This window comes from Pholis gunnellus (genome assembly GCF_910591455.1).
Source record: "Pholis gunnellus genome assembly, chromosome: 6".
NCBI lineage: Eukaryota > Metazoa > Chordata > Actinopteri > Perciformes > Pholidae > Pholis > Pholis gunnellus.
In genome coordinates, this window is record NC_136532.1 from 12,975,615 (window position 1) to 12,995,210 (window position 19,596).

At 41.7% G+C, this 19,596-nt stretch overlaps 1 protein-coding gene across 1 annotated transcript; it reads left to right on the forward strand.

Moving 5' to 3' along the window:
- Positions 1 to 110: 110 nt before the first annotated feature.
- Positions 111 to 19,087, forward strand: sv2ca (synaptic vesicle glycoprotein 2Ca; the record flags this gene model as incomplete). The annotated part of the gene is made up of 12 exons (XM_079161655.1): positions 111 to 708; positions 9,848 to 10,028; positions 11,177 to 11,328; positions 15,393 to 15,526; positions 16,016 to 16,105; positions 16,510 to 16,620; positions 16,774 to 16,862; positions 17,242 to 17,406; positions 17,503 to 17,636; positions 18,136 to 18,342; positions 18,570 to 18,729; positions 18,904 to 19,087. 12 exons carry the CDS (start codon positions 111 to 113, stop codon positions 19,085 to 19,087), a joined length of 2,205 nt encoding a protein of 734 aa, XP_079017781.1.
- Between the last annotated feature and the right edge of the window lie 509 nt (positions 19,088 to 19,596).

Here is a 19,596-nt window from a genome sequence, read left to right on the forward strand (position 1 = left end):
CTCACCATTTCTGCAATTCCCCCGTCAGTGTACGGCACCCCTCTTGCCCCTCTTTCTTCTACTTCTAAGTATCCTCTGAACCCCTGTGAAGACCTACTGGTGGAGCCAGAATGGAGGACACTTACAATAACAGGACTTCCCTGGCTAAGGGGGCCAAGGACATGGTCAAGGAGGCCAAGCGGCATGCAACAAAGAAAGTCAACAAGGTGGTGGACCGCGCCACCGATGAGTACTCATCCCACCACAACTACAGCCGATTCCAGGATGAGGGGGACGAAGATGAGGATTTCTACCGGAACCCTCCGAGGCCGGACGGAGGGGGCGACCAGGACAATGAGGAGGGCTCCAGCGATGCAACAGAAGGCCACGATGATGAGGATGAGATCTATGAGGGCGAGTACCAGGGGATCCCCTCGGCAGGAGATAGCAAGCAAAAGGAGGGGCAAGTGGCACTGGGGCAACCGATGTCAGATGCAACAAGGGACCGTAAGGGACTGGAGCAGGAGAGACAGGCGGACGAGGAGGAGCTGGCCCAACAGTACGAGCTGATCATCCAGGAGTGTGGTCATGGGAGATTCCAGTGGCAGCTGTTCCTGGTGCTCGGGCTGGCACTCATGTCCGATGGGGTGGAGGTGTTCGTGGTGGGCTTTGTGCTGCCCAGCGCAGAGACAGACATGTGTGTGCCCAACTCCAGCTCGGGATGGCTAGGTAAGGGACCCTTTGTGTCTGAGTATTGTATAGTGTGCATGCATCTGTGCTAACAGGAAAATATTCAATTCTTCCTATTTTATTTAAATTGTTTGATTAATCTTAATTACTTTAGTTAGTGTTTTCCAAATTGCTTGATTCTATATTCTGTCATTCTACTGTATATTGCATTGTGGGACAATAAAGTGCCCAATCACTTCATACTTACAATATATAGCGCTGCTGGGATAAATAATGACATTTGCAGGCCAAACCTGGAAGTTAGCATTGCGCTGGTTCCCACGACAAAAAGCCAATGGTATTTTTGCCCCGTTTTTAATAATAAGCTCTGTGACAAATGGTAGTTTATGATACAGGCACGTTTTGTTCGGCAAGATAATCTTCACAACCATAAAAGTGTATTTTGAAGCGTTAATTCAATAGTCAGAAGTAAAATCTAATGTCGGGCTATAAACAAACTAAACCATGATTGCATGAGCGTTTATATACACAGTGAGGCTATAAAGGCGGATATATGGGTGTGATGACATTTTGTAGTCTCATTTAGCCACTTGTCAGTCAAAATACAGTATTTCCGACTTATTTTATATCTTAGAACAAAATGTTAAAATCTCTTAAGCTTGTGTGAAACACAGACTTTAACCATAAACCCATTTTAAAAAAACATTGACTTCGAGTCAAGGGGAGCAGAAGTGCAAAAATGCTGACTTATTTCTGGGTTATTGGACAACTTCCTGCAACACTCTTTTACAATGCAACTTTGATATGGAAAAGGAATGGGTATGCTTACAACATGAACTGAAATAATGAAGGGGCACAACCCTGATGATGTTTTTCTAATGTTATCAGGGTTTTATGTAAAATGTTTTTAACAGATAGTCCGCGCTGCAAACTGGTGGTGCGGAATTTGAAAGATGTTGGTTTACACATTGCATTGTGGGAAATGTAGGATCATTTGTTTTTGCCGCTTAAGCCATGCTAGGGCCCTAAAGTCAAGACATCTCGACCTCTGCTGCAGATACTTTTGTGTTTAGTGGAATAACTTTGTGGAACACGGGGACTGAATCAATGAAGTGCACCTTTAACTAGTAATCGATGGCCCCCATGCTGTTAAAAGTGACACATAGATTCTAGGGCCTTGTTATTCCCAAGGAAACAACCTAATCATAGGACATCTTCGAATCAGTATGATGGATAACTAAGCAAGATTAAAAGCAACACCAGCTAAAACATGTTTATGGCGAGTAGAGGAGTTATTTTTGTGTCAGTCTGACCACCAGGTGGTAACAGGTGACATTGTACATAGTGAATTTAAAAATAATTTCAATTTCAGTTCCACTATAACTGAATAATTCAGACAAAACTACATCCAAATGTAAATTATTTTTGCGTGCAAGTATACTGCATATGAAAATCATGGTTTGAATTAGTATTTAGTGGACTAAAGGAAGGGTCACGCTACTTTCTGTGCAATATTGTTTGTCGTTAAAGACAAGATTAGTTTTGTGTGTTCGTACTGTCCCACTTTGCCCAATGTGTTTCGGTCTCTGTGTCAGAATTAAGAGGGTAGCTAGTATTCCCTGTGCGCTCTGTGTGTTGAGCAGGAGTCCCAGCAGTCCCTATGGCTGCAGGTGTATAATCCATCACCAGAGAGCTGTATACAGGGGCTGACTCACTGTGTCAGTACCAGAGTGGCGAGGACATTAATTCAGGCACACAGCCTTTAGACACTAACTGCCACGGTGAGACATGACAATATATCAGCAGCTCCACAACATATGATGGAAAATTGATACAGCGGTTTTTCAAGAATGGAGGTTGGTCAACATCCAAAATAAGAAACACCCTGTCATGCATAAAATCTTTTCACCATACTTTTACATTTTCATAGTTTTTATTGGATACCAGAGTTCGTTGCTCTTTGTGGGGTTCTCACTGTAAAATCCTCTCAAGATGTTGTACCTTCATATTTCTGTCTTTATCCAAGTACCCATGGAAACTCTTTTCTTCCTCTTTCACCAAGCAAAGTCCTACAGGCATTCACGCTCCACGCTCTGCTTCTCCTTGTTCGTGACTTCAACCTCACCCTCTGTTCCCCTCTACCACCCTCCATTCTCTATATGCCTCTCTTTTCTTCTCCCGTCCTCCCCCCATTCTACTCTCCTTTCTCCTACTGATTGCCCTGAGGCTCCTCCTAGTTGAGGTGAACATGATTAGTGTGTGTGCGTGAGCATAGCCTACATGATTACTATGACCTTGTTGGTATCCATTTAGAGTTTACCAGACTAATAACTCTTGATTAAAGCCAACAGAATGAAGTGAGTTGGGGTTTTACAGGTTCCATGGCAATATTTCATTACCTGGAAGTGCAGAAATAAACAACAGCCAGTTAAGTCTGTGGATGAATTGGATTAGGATGGTCTTATTTTTCATATACTTCATATAACAATGTTCTTATTTTGCAGTGACTGACAATAAGATCTTCATAGTTGTGTAGTGGTGGCGATAAAGAATAGCTCTTTGGGGCATAGGGGCTAGCCGCCATTTAACAGACCAAGGTACAGTTTCAGCAATATTTCACGTGGCTTGATTGTGTGTACAAATTACCACAATTGGCAGGTTTAGGCATGTAAGAAGCCAGTTAGGGATCAATTCCTTGTTGCGGCTGCAGTAGGGACTCCTAGTTGGTTGTAGCTGCACATAAGTTGTTATGATCTTGGAAGGAAGATTTTTCCACCTGCGTTACACCTTAGTGTGTTTACATGTACTTGAGTAATCAGGTTACAATCTACTTTCTGCTGTAACCTGATTTCTTAAACATCATGTACAATAAGAAACGCGATTTTGGGATTAGAGAAACAATATTTTCCAGGATGGATTATACAATAAAAAGCCTTATTGTAACCGCTTTTATAAACTTAATTGTGTGAAAAAGTGTAGCCCTGTTTCTTGTGTTCATTTTATAGGAATAACAGGCAATAAACAATCCTAATCCCCCCAAAATAGTTGTCAAATTAGTTTTACCGTAAGCTAAATTATATATTTTTGGGGGAATTTTAAAAACATTTTAATGACCGTTTCGAAAATAGCTATTTGGTGTTTGGTTAGTTCCACCATTCATTGTTGCATTGTGTAGCTCCATTAACCACATACAGGCAGAGACAGAGGCGAGCTGCACGGACTGAGCGGAGTGTAATGGGATAATAGAGTTCGAGAAATGCAAAGGCCTGAATTGGATGGATGACTAAAATGCTGATTAGATTAGAGAATTCCTTTTGGTCCTACCAGTATCCCAATCTCGCTGGGATCTGTGATGCCTCTTGAGAATGAAGGATGGAGAGTTGTGGTAGGGGGATTTGAAGTATTTTTATAAGAGAGGACGACGGGAAGGAAGCAGGAAGGAAAACAAGCACTGGGAGATGCAATTCATGTGATGAACAGGGGAGAGGAGAGAAGGAGGGACAGCTTTGAAGCAGAGAAATTGCCAAGTTAGAGAGGAGTGATGGGGTGAGCGGTGTGGGTGGATGGGAGCGAAGGGGTGGGAGATTAGTGGTATTCAGTACACCAACAATGTGAGGGAGAGGCTCAGCTATCATCTCAGCCACAACAGACAATGGGAATGCATCACCCTATCATTACTTATTTGTTCTCTCAGGCTGTCCTTTCTCTGCTGAAGACTCCCCTCATTTCTCTCTCTGACTCTCTCAACTCGGCTCTCCTCGTTTTCATTTAACCATCCATCTCTCCCTCTCTGCCATCGATACTTTCCCCCTCCTTTCTTGTTTCCGCTCTACTTAATCTTCTTTTCCTTACTTCCCTGTCCTCCGATCCCTTATACCTTTTTCTTTCTTTCTTGGGCTTCCTTGTGTCCCAGCTTCACTCTCCGTCTCCTCTCAAGGTCCATCTCCACAGTGCATCTCCCTCTTTGTCTCTTTTCTTCACCCGTTGTTTCCCCTCTTACTCCCTGCCTGTTTGAACCAGCTGACAGGCTGTGTGGGGCTGCGTGGATCAGGGGCAGCTGAGCATGGCTAAACTGCAGTAAGATTGCAACGTCACTGCAGAGATTACACTGCTTGTGTAGAGATTGTGAGGATGTGTGTGTGTGTGTGTGTGTGTAGGTGTGTGTGTGTGTGTGGGGAGGGGGGATTGGTTGGGGGAATGACAGGACTGAGGGTGTGTGTGTGAGTGTGTATGGACCAAACCTGCTGCCACCAGCAATATCAGCCAGAAGTAAACCCTAACTGCTCGCTCTTATCAGAGGTTCATAGCATCACTATATTTCATGGGAATTATCCACAGTCTTTAATGTAATGATGGTTGTATCATTACTGATGCCGAGTGAGTCATTTTAAACCCTGCACTCTGAGCCCCACAATATGTTACTTTCATATAGATTTCATTGAAATCCTGCTCCCACTGATATGACTTAAATATGACAAAAAGCTTCAATCTCTTTTTCTGCGGAGGTGGCAGAAGACGGAGGCATAAATCCGATCAAACTGACACGATGTAGTACAAATGTGATTACACGCGGCTCGGTGTAAAGCAGCTGATGACAGTGAAGCAAAGAGGAAACTAAGGCAAATAAATAAGAGGGAAGCACAGAGGAGAAGAGAGGGGAACAGGAGTGGAGAGGGGAGAAGGATAGGAGAAATGAGGAAGGGAAGTGAGAAGTGATCCAAGAAATTGGAAAGCAATGGGAGTGGACACAAGCTGAGAGAAAGAGAAATGGAGGAAAGGTTGGAAAGAGAGGCACAAAAGGAGAGAAGAGCTGAGGGACGAGAGAAGGAGGAAAAATAAGATCAAAGTATACGATGAAGAGATTGAGGGAAAGACAGAAATAGACAGAAAGTGAAGGAGAATATCTAACTGCGAGAGGTACCACAGCGTTGTTGTAGCGCGCACCAGGCATGCTGTGATAGTATCATCATTATGAATAAAACAGGACGGGTGTTTTGCGTGATGCCGGAGCAGTTTGTAGCGCTATGAGCGAAGAGCATCAAAGCATGAAATCAGAGAAGAGGTCGTGATGCAGCTCAGCGCTCCCACGACTCTCAGGGGACTCCTCTGGATGTGAAAGGACAGAAAACACTGCACCAGGGCCTTCCCTTTCCTCCCCTCTTCCCTCTCATTCTCTCACCCTATCTTGCAATTACTGAACTCTCCTCCCTCATTACCTTTTTCTCTCTTTTGTCACCCCGCCCCCACCCTGCATTGCTTTTGCTCTTTCTTCTGCTGCTCACATATTTCCTCTGCTTGCATTTGTGCTTGTTCCTGTATACATTTTCATCTTTTTATCTCCCCTCCTTCATCGAGTTAACCAGTTGCTGTTTTACTCCAAAAGAGATTGCAATATTTTCATCTGTGAATGAGATTTACTCCTTGGTTTTGTGTGTTTGTTTGTGTGTGCGTATGTGTATGATAGCTGAGCCTCTCCCTTACATTGATGTTGGCAGTGTTTTACTCTACATGTCTTATTCCTTAGAATTTGTCAGCCTGTGATTTTGCTGAATACTAACCATTCCAGGAGATGTGTTTTGACATATCAACGGAGTGTCATGGGGCAAAACCTTTTGCTTCTTCCTGAGAGGTCTCCTGACACACTGTCATTTTCTGATGGTGCTCAGAGTCTATATAGGTCATCAAGTCCAGCATTCAGCTGCTTTTCACACTACGGTGAAGTGTCTGAACTAGTTGGCATCCATTGAAGGAGTTTTGCTTCTGACGTGTCTTATCAGTTCTTCAGAAAGTGAACATTTCTCCCGTATAAAGCCTTTACATTTCATTACTCTGCAGTTTCATCTCAAAGTCTATTGAGGGTATCCTTCTTCTTAATCCACAAGCCTAAGAAAGGACCTTCACGTATAGTCCCACTAAATCAATTTTAAGACAGTACTGAGTGATAACACTCAGAGAAGGGGTTTTATTAAATGATACACTGGTTGAAACCTTCTGGTCCAACAGTATCAATTCCAGTGTGTTCATACTGATCTACTGTAGCCTGAGCATCAGTCTAATGAAATGTGGAGACATTTCACGGGAGATGTAGGTTATACTGTTAAATTGAGCTTGATTATGAACTGTTCACAATATTTGCATGTTTTATTAATTTGCAGTGTGTTGAGCACTGTACTGAGGGCATCATCCCAGACACGTATATTTTACTATGTAGTGGGATTTTTATTGATGTGTAAAACTAATAATACCATGGTCTGTGAAAAGACTCACTTGCAGCAAAACTGAACTGCTAACTACAATTAGCATTCTGATAGAATAGGTTTGTAAAGAATGTCTCATCAGTGTGTCCGTTCCTGTGAAGGGCTTTTCAACCTACGATTTTGCTGCAGTGTAGTAACCGCTTGGTTCGACTCCAAGAGCTACAGAAAATGTGACTCTATCACTATGACATCACACTGAAGGTGAAGTGTGACTCATAATAAAATCCCTCTTGGGGCAGAAGACATATGTAGCATATTTTTCTGACATGACAGGTTATTGCCACCCAAACTGTCTTTTGGTCTTTTGTTGACGAAACAGACCTCATAATGGCTGTGCTATTTTGGGATTATATTACCCTTCAGTACACTACTTTCCACTTTCCTGGTGGGGGCACTGCTGACATCATACCCAGAGATATCGTGCAGCAAGTCGGACGGAACATCAATAAATTCATTACGTAATGGACTGTCCTGTGAGGGATGTACTCCTTAGTCAAGTTTTATTGCTTTTTTTTAAGGACATTAAAGTAACAGAAATCAGAGGTTATTTCTCTTTTGTCTGTTTTGTGCTAGTATCTCTAAAACATAAAAAAATAAACCTTTATTGTTTGTATGAAAGTGGAGTGCTACATAAAAAGGCCTCTGGATGTTTGAATGCATGACAATTAAATGGGAGGCCAGCGGGTGTTTCCCTATGCACCATACATCTAGCCTCTCCTTAATGAAGCAAACGTAAACTGTGCATAGACTGAAGACCGTTACATTTAGAACTGAATTTATGGTCCCTTCAGGCGAGTATCTAGATGGCTGCCAAATGTGACAGATAGACGAGGTTTGACCCCTGAAGCGAGAGAGTCAAACAGATATCTGCTCACAGCAGAGCAGAAGAGACCTGATTGCAGACATTACAGAAAGGAAATGCATTAAGATTATTGTAATGGTATGAACAAAGAGTCCCTATGGCCGAGTCATATCACTCCATATATGACTTCAACTTTCACATTCTCTTTTTTGTGGGTGGAATTATGAATACAAGTATCCTCTCTAAGTCAGGTTTACGTGTCTGCATATGTCTGAATATGGAGGAAGACAAGACATTACTGTAATATTATCTGATATTAAAACTGTTCTTGGGTTTAACCTGGAACACAAACCTCAAAAAATGTATTTCTAAATGGAGACAAATCCAGTTGGAGTTGCTCTTTGCGGCACACACTGTATGTCCACGGAGGCTGCTAACCACACAATGCCACATACAATGTAGACTAAAGCAGGTATAATAGGCTACACTCTCCAGAGCAGAATCATGATGATCAGTGAGGGAAATCAATGTTGTTTTGTTCGAGCATTGATCTCGTTTGTGATGAGAGAGATTAAAAGAGAGCAGAAGGCCCCTTTGTGAAGTCACCCCACATTACTGTTCACATTTGTCTCCCCGTTGATCAGAGCCTGTTTTCAGTCTTTAACACACTGTATTTACTTATCAACGTTAGAGTGAGTTACTGGGTCCGAGGGTTTTCAAATAGGGTGTCAGGTTCATTGCCATCAGTCAGTGAACCAAGTTGGAGGATAGCAGGAACACTATTGCTTTGTTTTGGAAACTATACCTGTAACAATCTTTCCTAATATTTGACCTAAATGTTTTATAGTTAAACACATGCATTCCCCAAGTGTTTAGCTATAAAACATTTTGAGTGATATCAGCATTTGTATCTAACAGCAGTCTATTTTTTACCCTTTTCAAAACGGCGTGATCATCTATAAGTTTAACATTTCATATGTCAGTCAGTCATTCAACATAACTTCCTTGGAGGCGCAAGCTTAATGTTGCTCCATATTTTAATTTGACACTTCCCCATTTGCCAGCGGAGGCTCATTTAGAGGACTCGATTCCTAAAACTCTCCTTGGCTGAGAGTCTGTGTCGAGTGGCTTTGACTACTTCGGGGAAGATTTTTTTAAAATGTCATTCCACTGCACTTAAATAATAATGATGTTCTTGGTGAAGGGTAATATCATGAGAGTAAAAAACTAAAATCTGTGAAGGTCATCAGTTCAAACCATGAGCAGGGAGGGAAAGTGTGTTGTTTTTTGATGGCCTTGCCACTGTGTCGTCAGACAAGGTTGTTCTTTGTCTGAAATGCTTTGTTAAGAATAGTAGCTGCAGCAGAGAACTCTTTAGAGATCTCACTGGAGTGCAAGTCTGTTACTATATTAACATGTTAAAGCGTCTGTAATCAATATTTTCATATTAACAATGGACATATGACCACTTGTATACATGAAAGGTGTTGCTGGTAGTGACAAGCTCACAGACTCTGCAGTTCCCCTCAGCTCTATACGGAGCTTTATAGCGTATAATTGGTCATTGTATAACTTTACTGTTGAGGTTCATTCACATAGTTTTTTCGGCCACAGTGGACAGTTGTGTTCAGCAAATAGCTCTTAAAACCCACTGTACACCATCTGCTCAGCACCTAACAGAAGCTAAAAGGAGAGTGAATATTAGACTTGTGTCTGGTGGTCACCAGTGACACGACTCCAAATTATGCTCCGTATCTGCTGGATGTTTACAGAGGCAACTGTTTGCTAAGTGAAGTTTGTTGATAACATGTGTTCACAGCTTGTTTCCGCTGCTCGGCCAAACAATCTATTATTGCAGGTTTGCGAGGATAATATAGCAAATTATGTGTGAAAATAAGATTGCGGGAGGTGACTCATTTGTTCCCTTATAAAACCTGATGAGAGGGCTGGCACTTAAATCATTTCCATTAGGTGACCAATGAGATAATCTTCCAAAATGTTGTTGTAGTCACAGATAACAAAACATACAACCTCATACAAACATATGAGAGATGTGAGGTAATGTATTGTATATTATGGTGAACAAAAATCAGACCCTTCTCTCTCCTTCTCTTTCCAGGCAGTGTTGTTTACTTGGGGATGATGGTTGGAGCATTTTTCTGGGGAGGCATGTCTGACAAAGTGGGCCGCAGACAGTGCCTCCTTATTTGCATGTCCACAAACGGCTTCTTCGCCTTCCTGTCATCTTTTGTCCAGGGATACGGCCTCTTCCTCCTTTGCCGTCTCTTTGCAGGCTTTGGGTAAGTCTAGTAAAGTTCGAGGTCATTTCGGGGACTGACGAGGATGCCAAGCCGTGATTTGTGAAAAGTTAAGTCACGATGGCACCTCAAAAATCTCCTTTTTTTGGCAACAGAATAGTCACACTATCTGAACATGTCCAGAATACGTCCAAAGTCAAGGTGTGCATCAGGGCTGAATCAGTGAGAGTAAACAATCGTTATCTGTGAGGCTACATCTATTTCAGGAATGTTTCAGTGTGTCTCTGTCTTTCCTAATTATTACTCCCTTTGTTGACTTACACTAAGGAATTGTTGAAGTTGTTGAAAAGAGATGAAATAAATTTCCTGTAATGATTACGTAAAGCTGTTTGTAGGTTCTCACTCTTTTACCATAGAGGGTTTACATCTGTCCCTCTAAATATAATTTTCTCCTAATGCTGCAATACAGAGCAGTAAAACCTATTGACAGTCTGTGTCTAAGACGTTATTGCCAGTGACATTCTCACTCCATAAAGAACACTTCAATATGCATTCTTGCAATCTTAGAATATCTTAAAATAAGACTGTGTTTGAGAGTGTGTAAAAATGAAAACTCTACCAGAGACAGATTGTGTGTCAGCCTCTTACTACATAACATGGTGTAGACAGTGATTTATTACATCCTCTTCTTTGACAGTGTTACTGTTCCTTTAAGAGCTAATTCCATAATTGCCTCTGCACCACTATCCCCAGAGACATCCAGAGTAATTGAAAAGGCTGTCAAAGATGCCAATGCGACCTGTGCCTCTGAATTATGCTGAACTGGCACTTTTTTGTATGAAGTTTGGGGGGGAAAATATGCTTAGTTGTGCTTATTTTTTCTTACTTTTCTTACTTTCTTACTCCTTTGATGTATAAGCAGTTCAATGAAAAACAATCCAAAAGTCACTTTAAAGATGTAATAAAGTCTTTTATTATTTTTGATTTAATCAAATTACAATTTCTTTGGCAATGTTTGCTCTTCTTGACCTGAAGGAAGAAAAACAGGCCACAAGAGGGATTAAGATGTAAAAGCTATCATGGCTGCAACTACGTGAAATATGTAAAACACAAGGATTAATAAAGTTATGCTTCTGTCCTGGTCTGTGCCTCTGTCTCACTAACTTTCTCATTCTCTCTGGTTCTTGCAGGATAGGAGGTGCTGTGCCCATTGTTTTCTCCTTCTTTGCAGAGGTGTTGTCCAGGGAGAAAAGAGGAGAACACCTCAGCTGGCTGTGTATGTTCTGGATGATTGGAGAGATCTATGCATCTGCTATGGCTTGGGCCATCATACCACACTATGGTGAGTTTATCAGTTCGATAATATTGTGATGTACACCCATCTTGCTTGGGATTGTGCTTCCTAAAGAGAAAATGGCAATTCTGAGTTGTACAAAAGTTATATCCACTGAAGGCTGTAACAGGATATATTTTGCAAGCTTGGCAATGTGAATATATGCTTAGCGTTATTGGCTGACTAAAGGTTACTGTAGGCTGTCGGTTAAGGTGCTAGTTTTCCCTGCCACGGGAATCAATCACCTAATTGCTCTGAGTGGCTGCAGGCTGCGAGAGGTTGAGAGATTAAAGCATGGATGGATACCATAGAGCAGAAGCAAGCTGATAGGGTGAGGGTGGGCCTGTGGGAGAGAGAAAGCTGTGATTTATGACAATACCACATTAGGTATCAGCTGCACTTACAGAAACAAAAAGAAGGGAACAAGCTTTCTTCCTCTCCTCTTCTTCTACTCGTATTCTTTTCACTATCACCCTGCTTTTTTAACCTCCTGTCCCTTCCTTTTACTGCCTCCCCACCCCCGGTCCTCCTGTTTTGTACTCAGCCCATCTCTCTGTCTAACTCTGTCCTTCCTTTTATTACCTCTCCTCTCTCTCCGTTCTCTGTCTCCGCAAAGTGTTCTTCTTGATCAAGCATAATTAGGTTTTTCTCCTTGCTCTAATAGGACAAAGCTACAGCTAGAGGTGATTTATGGCCAGACCATGCTGTAGCCAACCTGTGACGTCATTTTGGGAGAGACAGTGTGTGTGTGTGTGTGTTGCTGTAAGTTGCATCAATGATGTTTTACTGGGCTGCAGCCGCATATACATAGGTCTTCTTGAAGGGAAATTGCAGACAATAACATCTGACATTGTCAGAGGTCATCTGGGTTAACACATACACATCTGGGTTAACACATTCACATCTGGGTTAACACATTCACATACGATAAAGGATGTCTCAGTTTTCCTACATGTTACTGACAAAGATACAGATACACATGCACAAAGCTCACATGGCTGTACAGAAGCACACCGGTGAAGGACTCATACAACCCTCTGAAACCCGAACAAGTCTTAACAAGAAGACTCAGCTGTCAGATCTGCTGATATCGTATTGAAGGGATGGTAGTGGTCTTACTTTGCTCTTATTCTCTCTGACACTCACTACCACTCCGCCTCTCTTTCTCTCAGAGGGAACTACGTGTCTTGCATACATACTCCAGTGCTCACCAGTGGATTTTATGTTTTCCCTAAGTGCTGCAATGGCTGCAACCAACAGCCCCACGATATGTTGGCCAAAATGTCACCTGCAGAGATAACTTGATGTCTTTCAACAAAGACGTAAAGGTATCAGTGATGGGTTATGATACAAGTGCCTCAAAACTGGTGTTTAATACACCATTAGGGCTCTCATTTATCTTCTCCACTCGCTGACTCCTAATGTCTCCCAAAAGCCCCCTGCCAGACTCACAGCTGGGGCCCTGAAGGAGGTCTGTCGGCACAGATCCTCATCATTTCTGATGGGGGAGTTTGAGGAGTTTACTTGCTGCCAAGAAAGCCCACCACATGAGAGTAACCTCATTAGACACTGCTCAGATCTACAGATTAAATACCCACATCTATCTATCTATCTATCTATCTATCTATCTATCTATCTATCTATCTATCTATCTATCTATCTATCTATCTATCTCGGCCTGGGAGTATAGCAGCACTGCTGAGTCAGTCATCCATAGATTTAGTCAATTATGTACATAATCCCTGTAATGAGATTTCCAATGGCATGGTGAAACAGTAACCCTGAGGGGCAGGAATCCACGCTTCATTTTTGTAGAAAAGGCAATCACTGCTGAACAACTCCTTCCCTTTCTTTCTCTGTTACTCTGTCTCTTTCTGTCTCTTTCTCTCTTTACTTCTCTCTCTCTCACTCTGAGTCACTCCAGACATACACACATACTCAAGCACACACACACACGGAGAGAGACGGAAATAAATAAAAGGACTTGGAGAAAGTAGGAATACACACAGACAGGACGTCGTCTACAAAAGTCATTACTCCTTCTGCCCAACAAAAGACACCACTTTTCATTGGTCATTGCTTATTTCCTTTTCCAGTTTTTTTTTATGTTTATGATTTTACTGCTTTTTACTTTGACATTTTCATCTTATAAGACACCCAACCCCCTTTGAAAATAGTGTTTTTTAGCAGTTGATATGCATTGCTTTGAAAGCTGGATTTTAATGTGCTGTGAGATTAATTCCAAGTAGCTTTTTTCTGGCATAACCATTAGCGTTAACCCCCTCCCCGCCCCCTGACTCCCCTCCTACGCCTGTTGAGGGATAATGGTGCTTTTCCCTTTGGAGCGGCATCTCCATGAAGCACGATCTGTAGAGAAACGTGGGAGGTCACGACTGGCAACCCCTCGCTGTGCTTCCTCCCAAAAAAAAATAAATAAAAATGAAGCCAATGAGAGCACAGATACAAGTTCTTCTGAGTTACCATCACGATGATTCCTTTATGTAACTTTTAACAAACTGCACACAATAAACGCAATAACTCCATATTTGGAGAAAACATATTTTCTCCCACAAATTTAAATTACAACAATACTTTGAATTTAAGACCCTCTTTAGGGAAAATGAAAGAACCACGAATATGGTTGTTTGTGTGTTTGTGCAACATCACAATAACAGATACAATTTAAGTCTTTCATTATGTCTAACTCTAAATTGTCTTTATGTAATATTCTGCTCTCCTTTTTCCACTGAATGGTTTGTAAAATCATTACGTGTCTTTTTGCCTGAGGAAAAGGAAAACGTATGATGTATAATTTTGCCTGTATATTTACTTATGTGTATGTGTGGGTGGGAGTTTAGCATTATGGCAGCATGTTAGCCGTGTCAGTGTCATCTGCATATGGTAATTCATGGGATTAATTGTGGTGCTTTTTTTGTGTACATGTGTATATGTGTGCATCTCCCCCTTTTGTGAGAGTGTTAAAGTCTCTGTGTGTGTGTGTATATGTGTGTGTGTGTGTGCGTCATGTTACAATGATTAATGAGTCTGGGAAAGTGCTTGCGGGCTGAGATCAGGTGCAACAAGATTTAACTTAGCAGAAAACACTCAATTCTTTTCCTACACATTCAATTAACCCGTCCCTGTGCACTCCTCTCAGCCCCCTCTGCAGAGCCATTCATCTCTGAGCTCACACACCACTCTACTCCGGCCGCGTAGCGCTCTCATTTAACAGCCATCTTTTATTTACAGCCCCTTTGTGTTCAGAGTATGAGTTTCACATATTTCACATATTGAATCAGCCTCTCAGATCCAAGTGGCCCCATCTGATAAGGATACACAGTACACAGCACTTAATATTATTTAGTCACTCACTGCTTATTCAAAGCAATGAGACTGAAGTTATCATATTTTCTTTTATTATGTCCCTATGAGCTGAACGTTGCTTAAATAGCCACTTGCTGGCTTCAAATGATGCACTTTGGCATTAGTGTATCAAATGCGAATCGTGGTCTGGTCTGAGAACCAAGCATGACGAGAAAGGTTAACAGTGATTTTGTTGGCAAAAAAACAATTATTTTCAGGATCACTTGAATGTTTCACATTGTTGTAATGCACCAAGATATATCAACATATTTATTAGCAAAACAATGTAATACCATATAAGAGATAGAGCAAATAATGTAAATTAAATAGGGCTTTAGTCTGACTGTTAACGTGGAATAATAAATTAGACAAACAGGTAGAAAGTAGTCCCATATAATGTTTCAGTAAAAACCAATTAGCAGCTAGCGTCTGGCTTTGTGAGCTTTCCGATAGACAATTATCATTAGAGAATCAGGACAATGTGCATTAAAAACACAAACCATTCAATAGGAATATGTCAGACTTATACAACATATTATTTACAGTGTATTGACATTCAATATAATGTTACCAACTATTGGAACGTTGTTTGCAAGATAATGTAAATGAAGCACTTGTCGTGTTTTCGCCAAGTATTTAAATGCATTTACTTTTTATTCGGCCATGTCATCCATCTGATTGTCATTGGTGTGGTATGCCACCGTTTACAGGTTGGAGTTTCAGTATGGGTTCAGCGTACCAGTTTCACAGCTGGAGGGTGTTTGTGGTCGTCTGTGCCCTGCCCTGTGTGTGTGCTGTGGTGGCACTTACCTTCATGCCCGAAAGTCCCAGGTTCTACCTTGAGGTAAGGCTATTTTCCCTAATGATTGTTTTAGAAACTAACAGTTTTGATCCCTCATGAATCAGCAATCTTCAAGAATGCTGCCTCGTGGTGCTGTGTCATTGTCACCCACTGTCCTTGCTTATCAGTTTTTACAACTCTAGAATAATACGTCAGGCAAATTGAGAGTACTTGGACATTTCCCAACAGATGTTTAATCAGACTAAACAGCGTGAGTCATCCAAAAGTCTTGGAGGAGGCCTTGTGCTTGCAAAATAGAAGCCTGGAGCTCCGTGACAGTAGGTTTGCTGCTGCAGGATAATTACCTTTTTGAAGTAAAATGAGTCACCGTTGTCATGGCTTTCATCATTTTGTCCCATCTTGGAAAAATCAAAGGAATATATTTATGTACCGTTTATACGAGAGTGGATGTGTTGCTCTCCGTGAGCAAGCGAGACCAGTGCCGCTCCAAATAATTATCTTCTCTCTTTCTCTTACTTTCCCTCCTGTCAGGTGGGGAAGCACGATGAAGCCTGGATGATCCTCAAACAGATCCACGACACCAACATGAGAGCGCGTGGGCAACCGGAGAAAGTCTTCACCGTGAGTGTTTGTTTCTGCTGCGTGCTGTCTTGGCTGGGTTTCCTGATGCTTAAGTAAGCAAAGAGGCTTATATTCTGCCACCGCTGGGACAGGTTTTAAGGCTTTTACAGTGCAGGATCATATCTGAGTTATGAAGGTTGTGAAAGCTGTTTTGTGTCGTTCAGGCTTATTTGCTTCGTGAGCTGCACTTGTGGGAAAGCCTCTTAGTCAACACGTTTCTTGGATTGATCATCATCTGTAGTACACACTGTTTACATAGATTCATACACTAAAGATACGTGAAAAACCATAATACCAGTGACATCATGATATTGCTTACGTAATCACAGTCACATTTAAGCAATGACTGTTGAATGCACCTATTATATTGAGATTGTCATGCTATTTCTTCATCACTTACTCAGGTAAACAGGATCAAGATACCCAAACAACTGGACGAACTGGTGGAAATGGAGTCAGGGTCTGGCAACCGAGTTTCCAAGTTTTTCTTTCGGATAAAGGCTGAAATACACGGGGTACATTTTTGTCTTTTAATTTGATTGTGGCAGAAAGCAGCTTTTTTGCTAGCCGGTCATTTTCTTTCTTGTTTCGAATTTCTGTCCACTGCTTCAATCCCAAATTTGTCTTTTGATCACATGGAGTGTAATAAGTCTGTTGTCTCTCTTTAGATCTATCTGAATCTCTTGAAGTGCTTCAACTACCCTATGCGAGAAAACATGATTCGACTAGCCATAGTGTGGTTCACACTGTCATTCGGGTGAGCTTCCTCCTGATGTCAATTGTGTCACAGAAAGACCAAACAGCGTCTAATTTTTCTGGTCAGACAATAGCACAAGGCAGTCAGGCTTGTGGACAAATTACATTTCTGTCATCTTGGTTTTTCTGCAGTGCAGAAGTTGCATGGCCTCAAAATCAATCACAGGGGATCAATACTGGCCATTGGTGTCTCAGGGGGAGAAGAGATAGGAGTGAAAGCAGCCAGAGATTAAAAAACACCCTTAAAACACTCTTTAAAATCAAACAGAGACCACAAGTGTCTCCTGGTCTTCTGTGTCTGACTGCACAAGTGAAAAGGTATCTGTCCATGTTGTGATTCCATTTGTGATCCTAATATCACTGAATCCATCTGGTTGCAGGTATTATGGCCTGTCAGTCTGGTTCCCTGATGTCATCAAACACCTTCAGGCAGATGACTATGCATCCAAAGTTAAGGTACACAACAATGAACGCATCGAAGACTTCACCTTCAACTTCACCCTGGAGAACCAGATACACAAAAACGGCCTCTTCATCAACGACCGGTAGGACAAGTCAACTTACCAGCAGGCTTGGTGGATGGATGGATGGACTATTATACAATATAAGACTTAAAGCAGAATGTAACTGTGCTTCTTCAGATTCATCAATATGAAGCTGAGGTCCGTCGCCTTCATTGACTCTACCTTTCGTAACTGCTACTTTGATGATGTCACATCGGTGGGATCCATCTTCCGTAACTGTACTTTTATTGATGCTTTCTTCTTTAACACAGGTGAGATTCTAGGATTCTGTCGATTATATGTTTTGTCATTTCTGATTCAAAGATTCCTCAGGTAATAATCTCGTCATAGTGAAAAAGAAAATTTTCATTTCTATTAATAGTTTTTACTATTTAGTAAATATAGGAAAAGTACACAAAATAAAACATACAAACAATGAAACAAAAATAAACAAATAACTGAATTAAAAGCAAACAAAGAAGAGAAATACAGGTAAGGAGCTGTTGGGAACAAACTGGAATACAACTTAACAGCCCAGAAAACATCACATTCATTGATTTCCTTAAACGATTGTGAAATGGGTTCAATGGCACTAAAGTATTGTATCCATTTAACCCAATATGACTGCAATCTTGTAATAAAGGCGGTGCAGGCTATGACAGTTTTTTTTGTTATAGTTATAGTGTCATACTTTCCTACAATTTTCAAACAGCTTTGAGACAAGTCAACAACCTACTGCAATGTGACTCTTTTTTTGCATTCTTTGGGCAGATATTGATGAATCCAAGTTGATAGATGGAACAGAGTTGGTCAACAGCACATTCACCCACAACAAAAAAGGATGCCAGATGACGTTTGATGATGACTACAGTGCCTACTGGGTATACTTCATCAACTTCCTGGGGACCCTGGCTGTTCTGCCCGGCAACATTGTTTCCGCCCTTCTCATGGACAAAATTGGGCGTCTGTCCATGTTAGGTAAGAATGGAGGTCAAGAGGGAGGTTCATGTTTGTGTGTGCACTTGAGTAATTGGTTTCCACATTGACTGTACGATGATTAATGGTATGGGTGTGGCATCCATCACTGAGTATGAGAGGCGATTTCGATTAGGCCCTATAATTCAGTTGAACATTAGTCAAATGAATGTCACTTGTACTAACTCTTCCTCCTTCTCTTGTGCTCTGTGTGTTTGTATGTACATCAGGTGGCTCCATGGTCCTCTCAGGCATCAGCTGTTTCTTTTTGTGGTTTGGCACCAGTGAGTCCATGATGATTTTTATGTTGTGCCTTTACAACGGTCTGAGCATCTCTGCCTGGAATTCCCTTGATGTGGTCACGACTGAGTCATTCCCGACTGTCAGGAGGTGAGAAGGCAATCAATAGATGAATACATACTGGATTACATAGTTGTTTAGACTTGTTACTGGATCTACATATAGTGGACAGAGATACACATAAAACACAGGGGTAATTCAGTCAACTCTAACACTCTCTCCTCACCTTTTACCTCCTCCTGTCCCTGATTCTTCTCTCCCCAGAGGAACAGGCTTTGGGTTCTGCAACGCTCTGTGTAAGCTGGCTGCAGTCTTGGGAAACCTGATTTTTGGCTCTCTTGTTGGCATCACAAAGGCCATCCCCATCCTCATGGCCTCGTCTGTGCTCGTCGGGGGAGGCCTGGTTGCACTGCGGTTGCCTGACACCAGGGCGAATGTCCTTATGTAACACCAGCTTGGCGCACATCGGCTGGGATAAAACCTGGATGAAACCTGGGTAAATCTGAGAGGAAGCCCAGGGAGTGTTGAGCAAGGAGTGCAAATGGCTTGGTTCACACATATATTCATCACATTTGCTAATGTACCTTAGGTAAAGCTGGATAGCAATCCACCTTTCTCACAGTGTGTTTTAATTTGATCATACAAATCCAAATCATTAGATTCCTCGTTATTCAATAATAAGCTCAGCCTTTTTTGTGAATGTACTGTCCGGAGATCTCACATGACAGAGCTGAGAGTTTGCACAGGTTTTGGTACTGAGACTTTTGGTGGAGTTTTGTTCAGTGACTGGTTGCCCCTTCCAGCTGTAGCCATAAGTTTGAGTGGAGTCCCTGCATAGTTAGAGCTCAAGGCTTTTAATATTGATACAGTCTTATTAAGACAAGCCAGATGGGGAGGAAAGTGAAAAACAAGCTGTAATGAGCACAGCCAACCTTCTGTGTGACAACGTAGGGAATA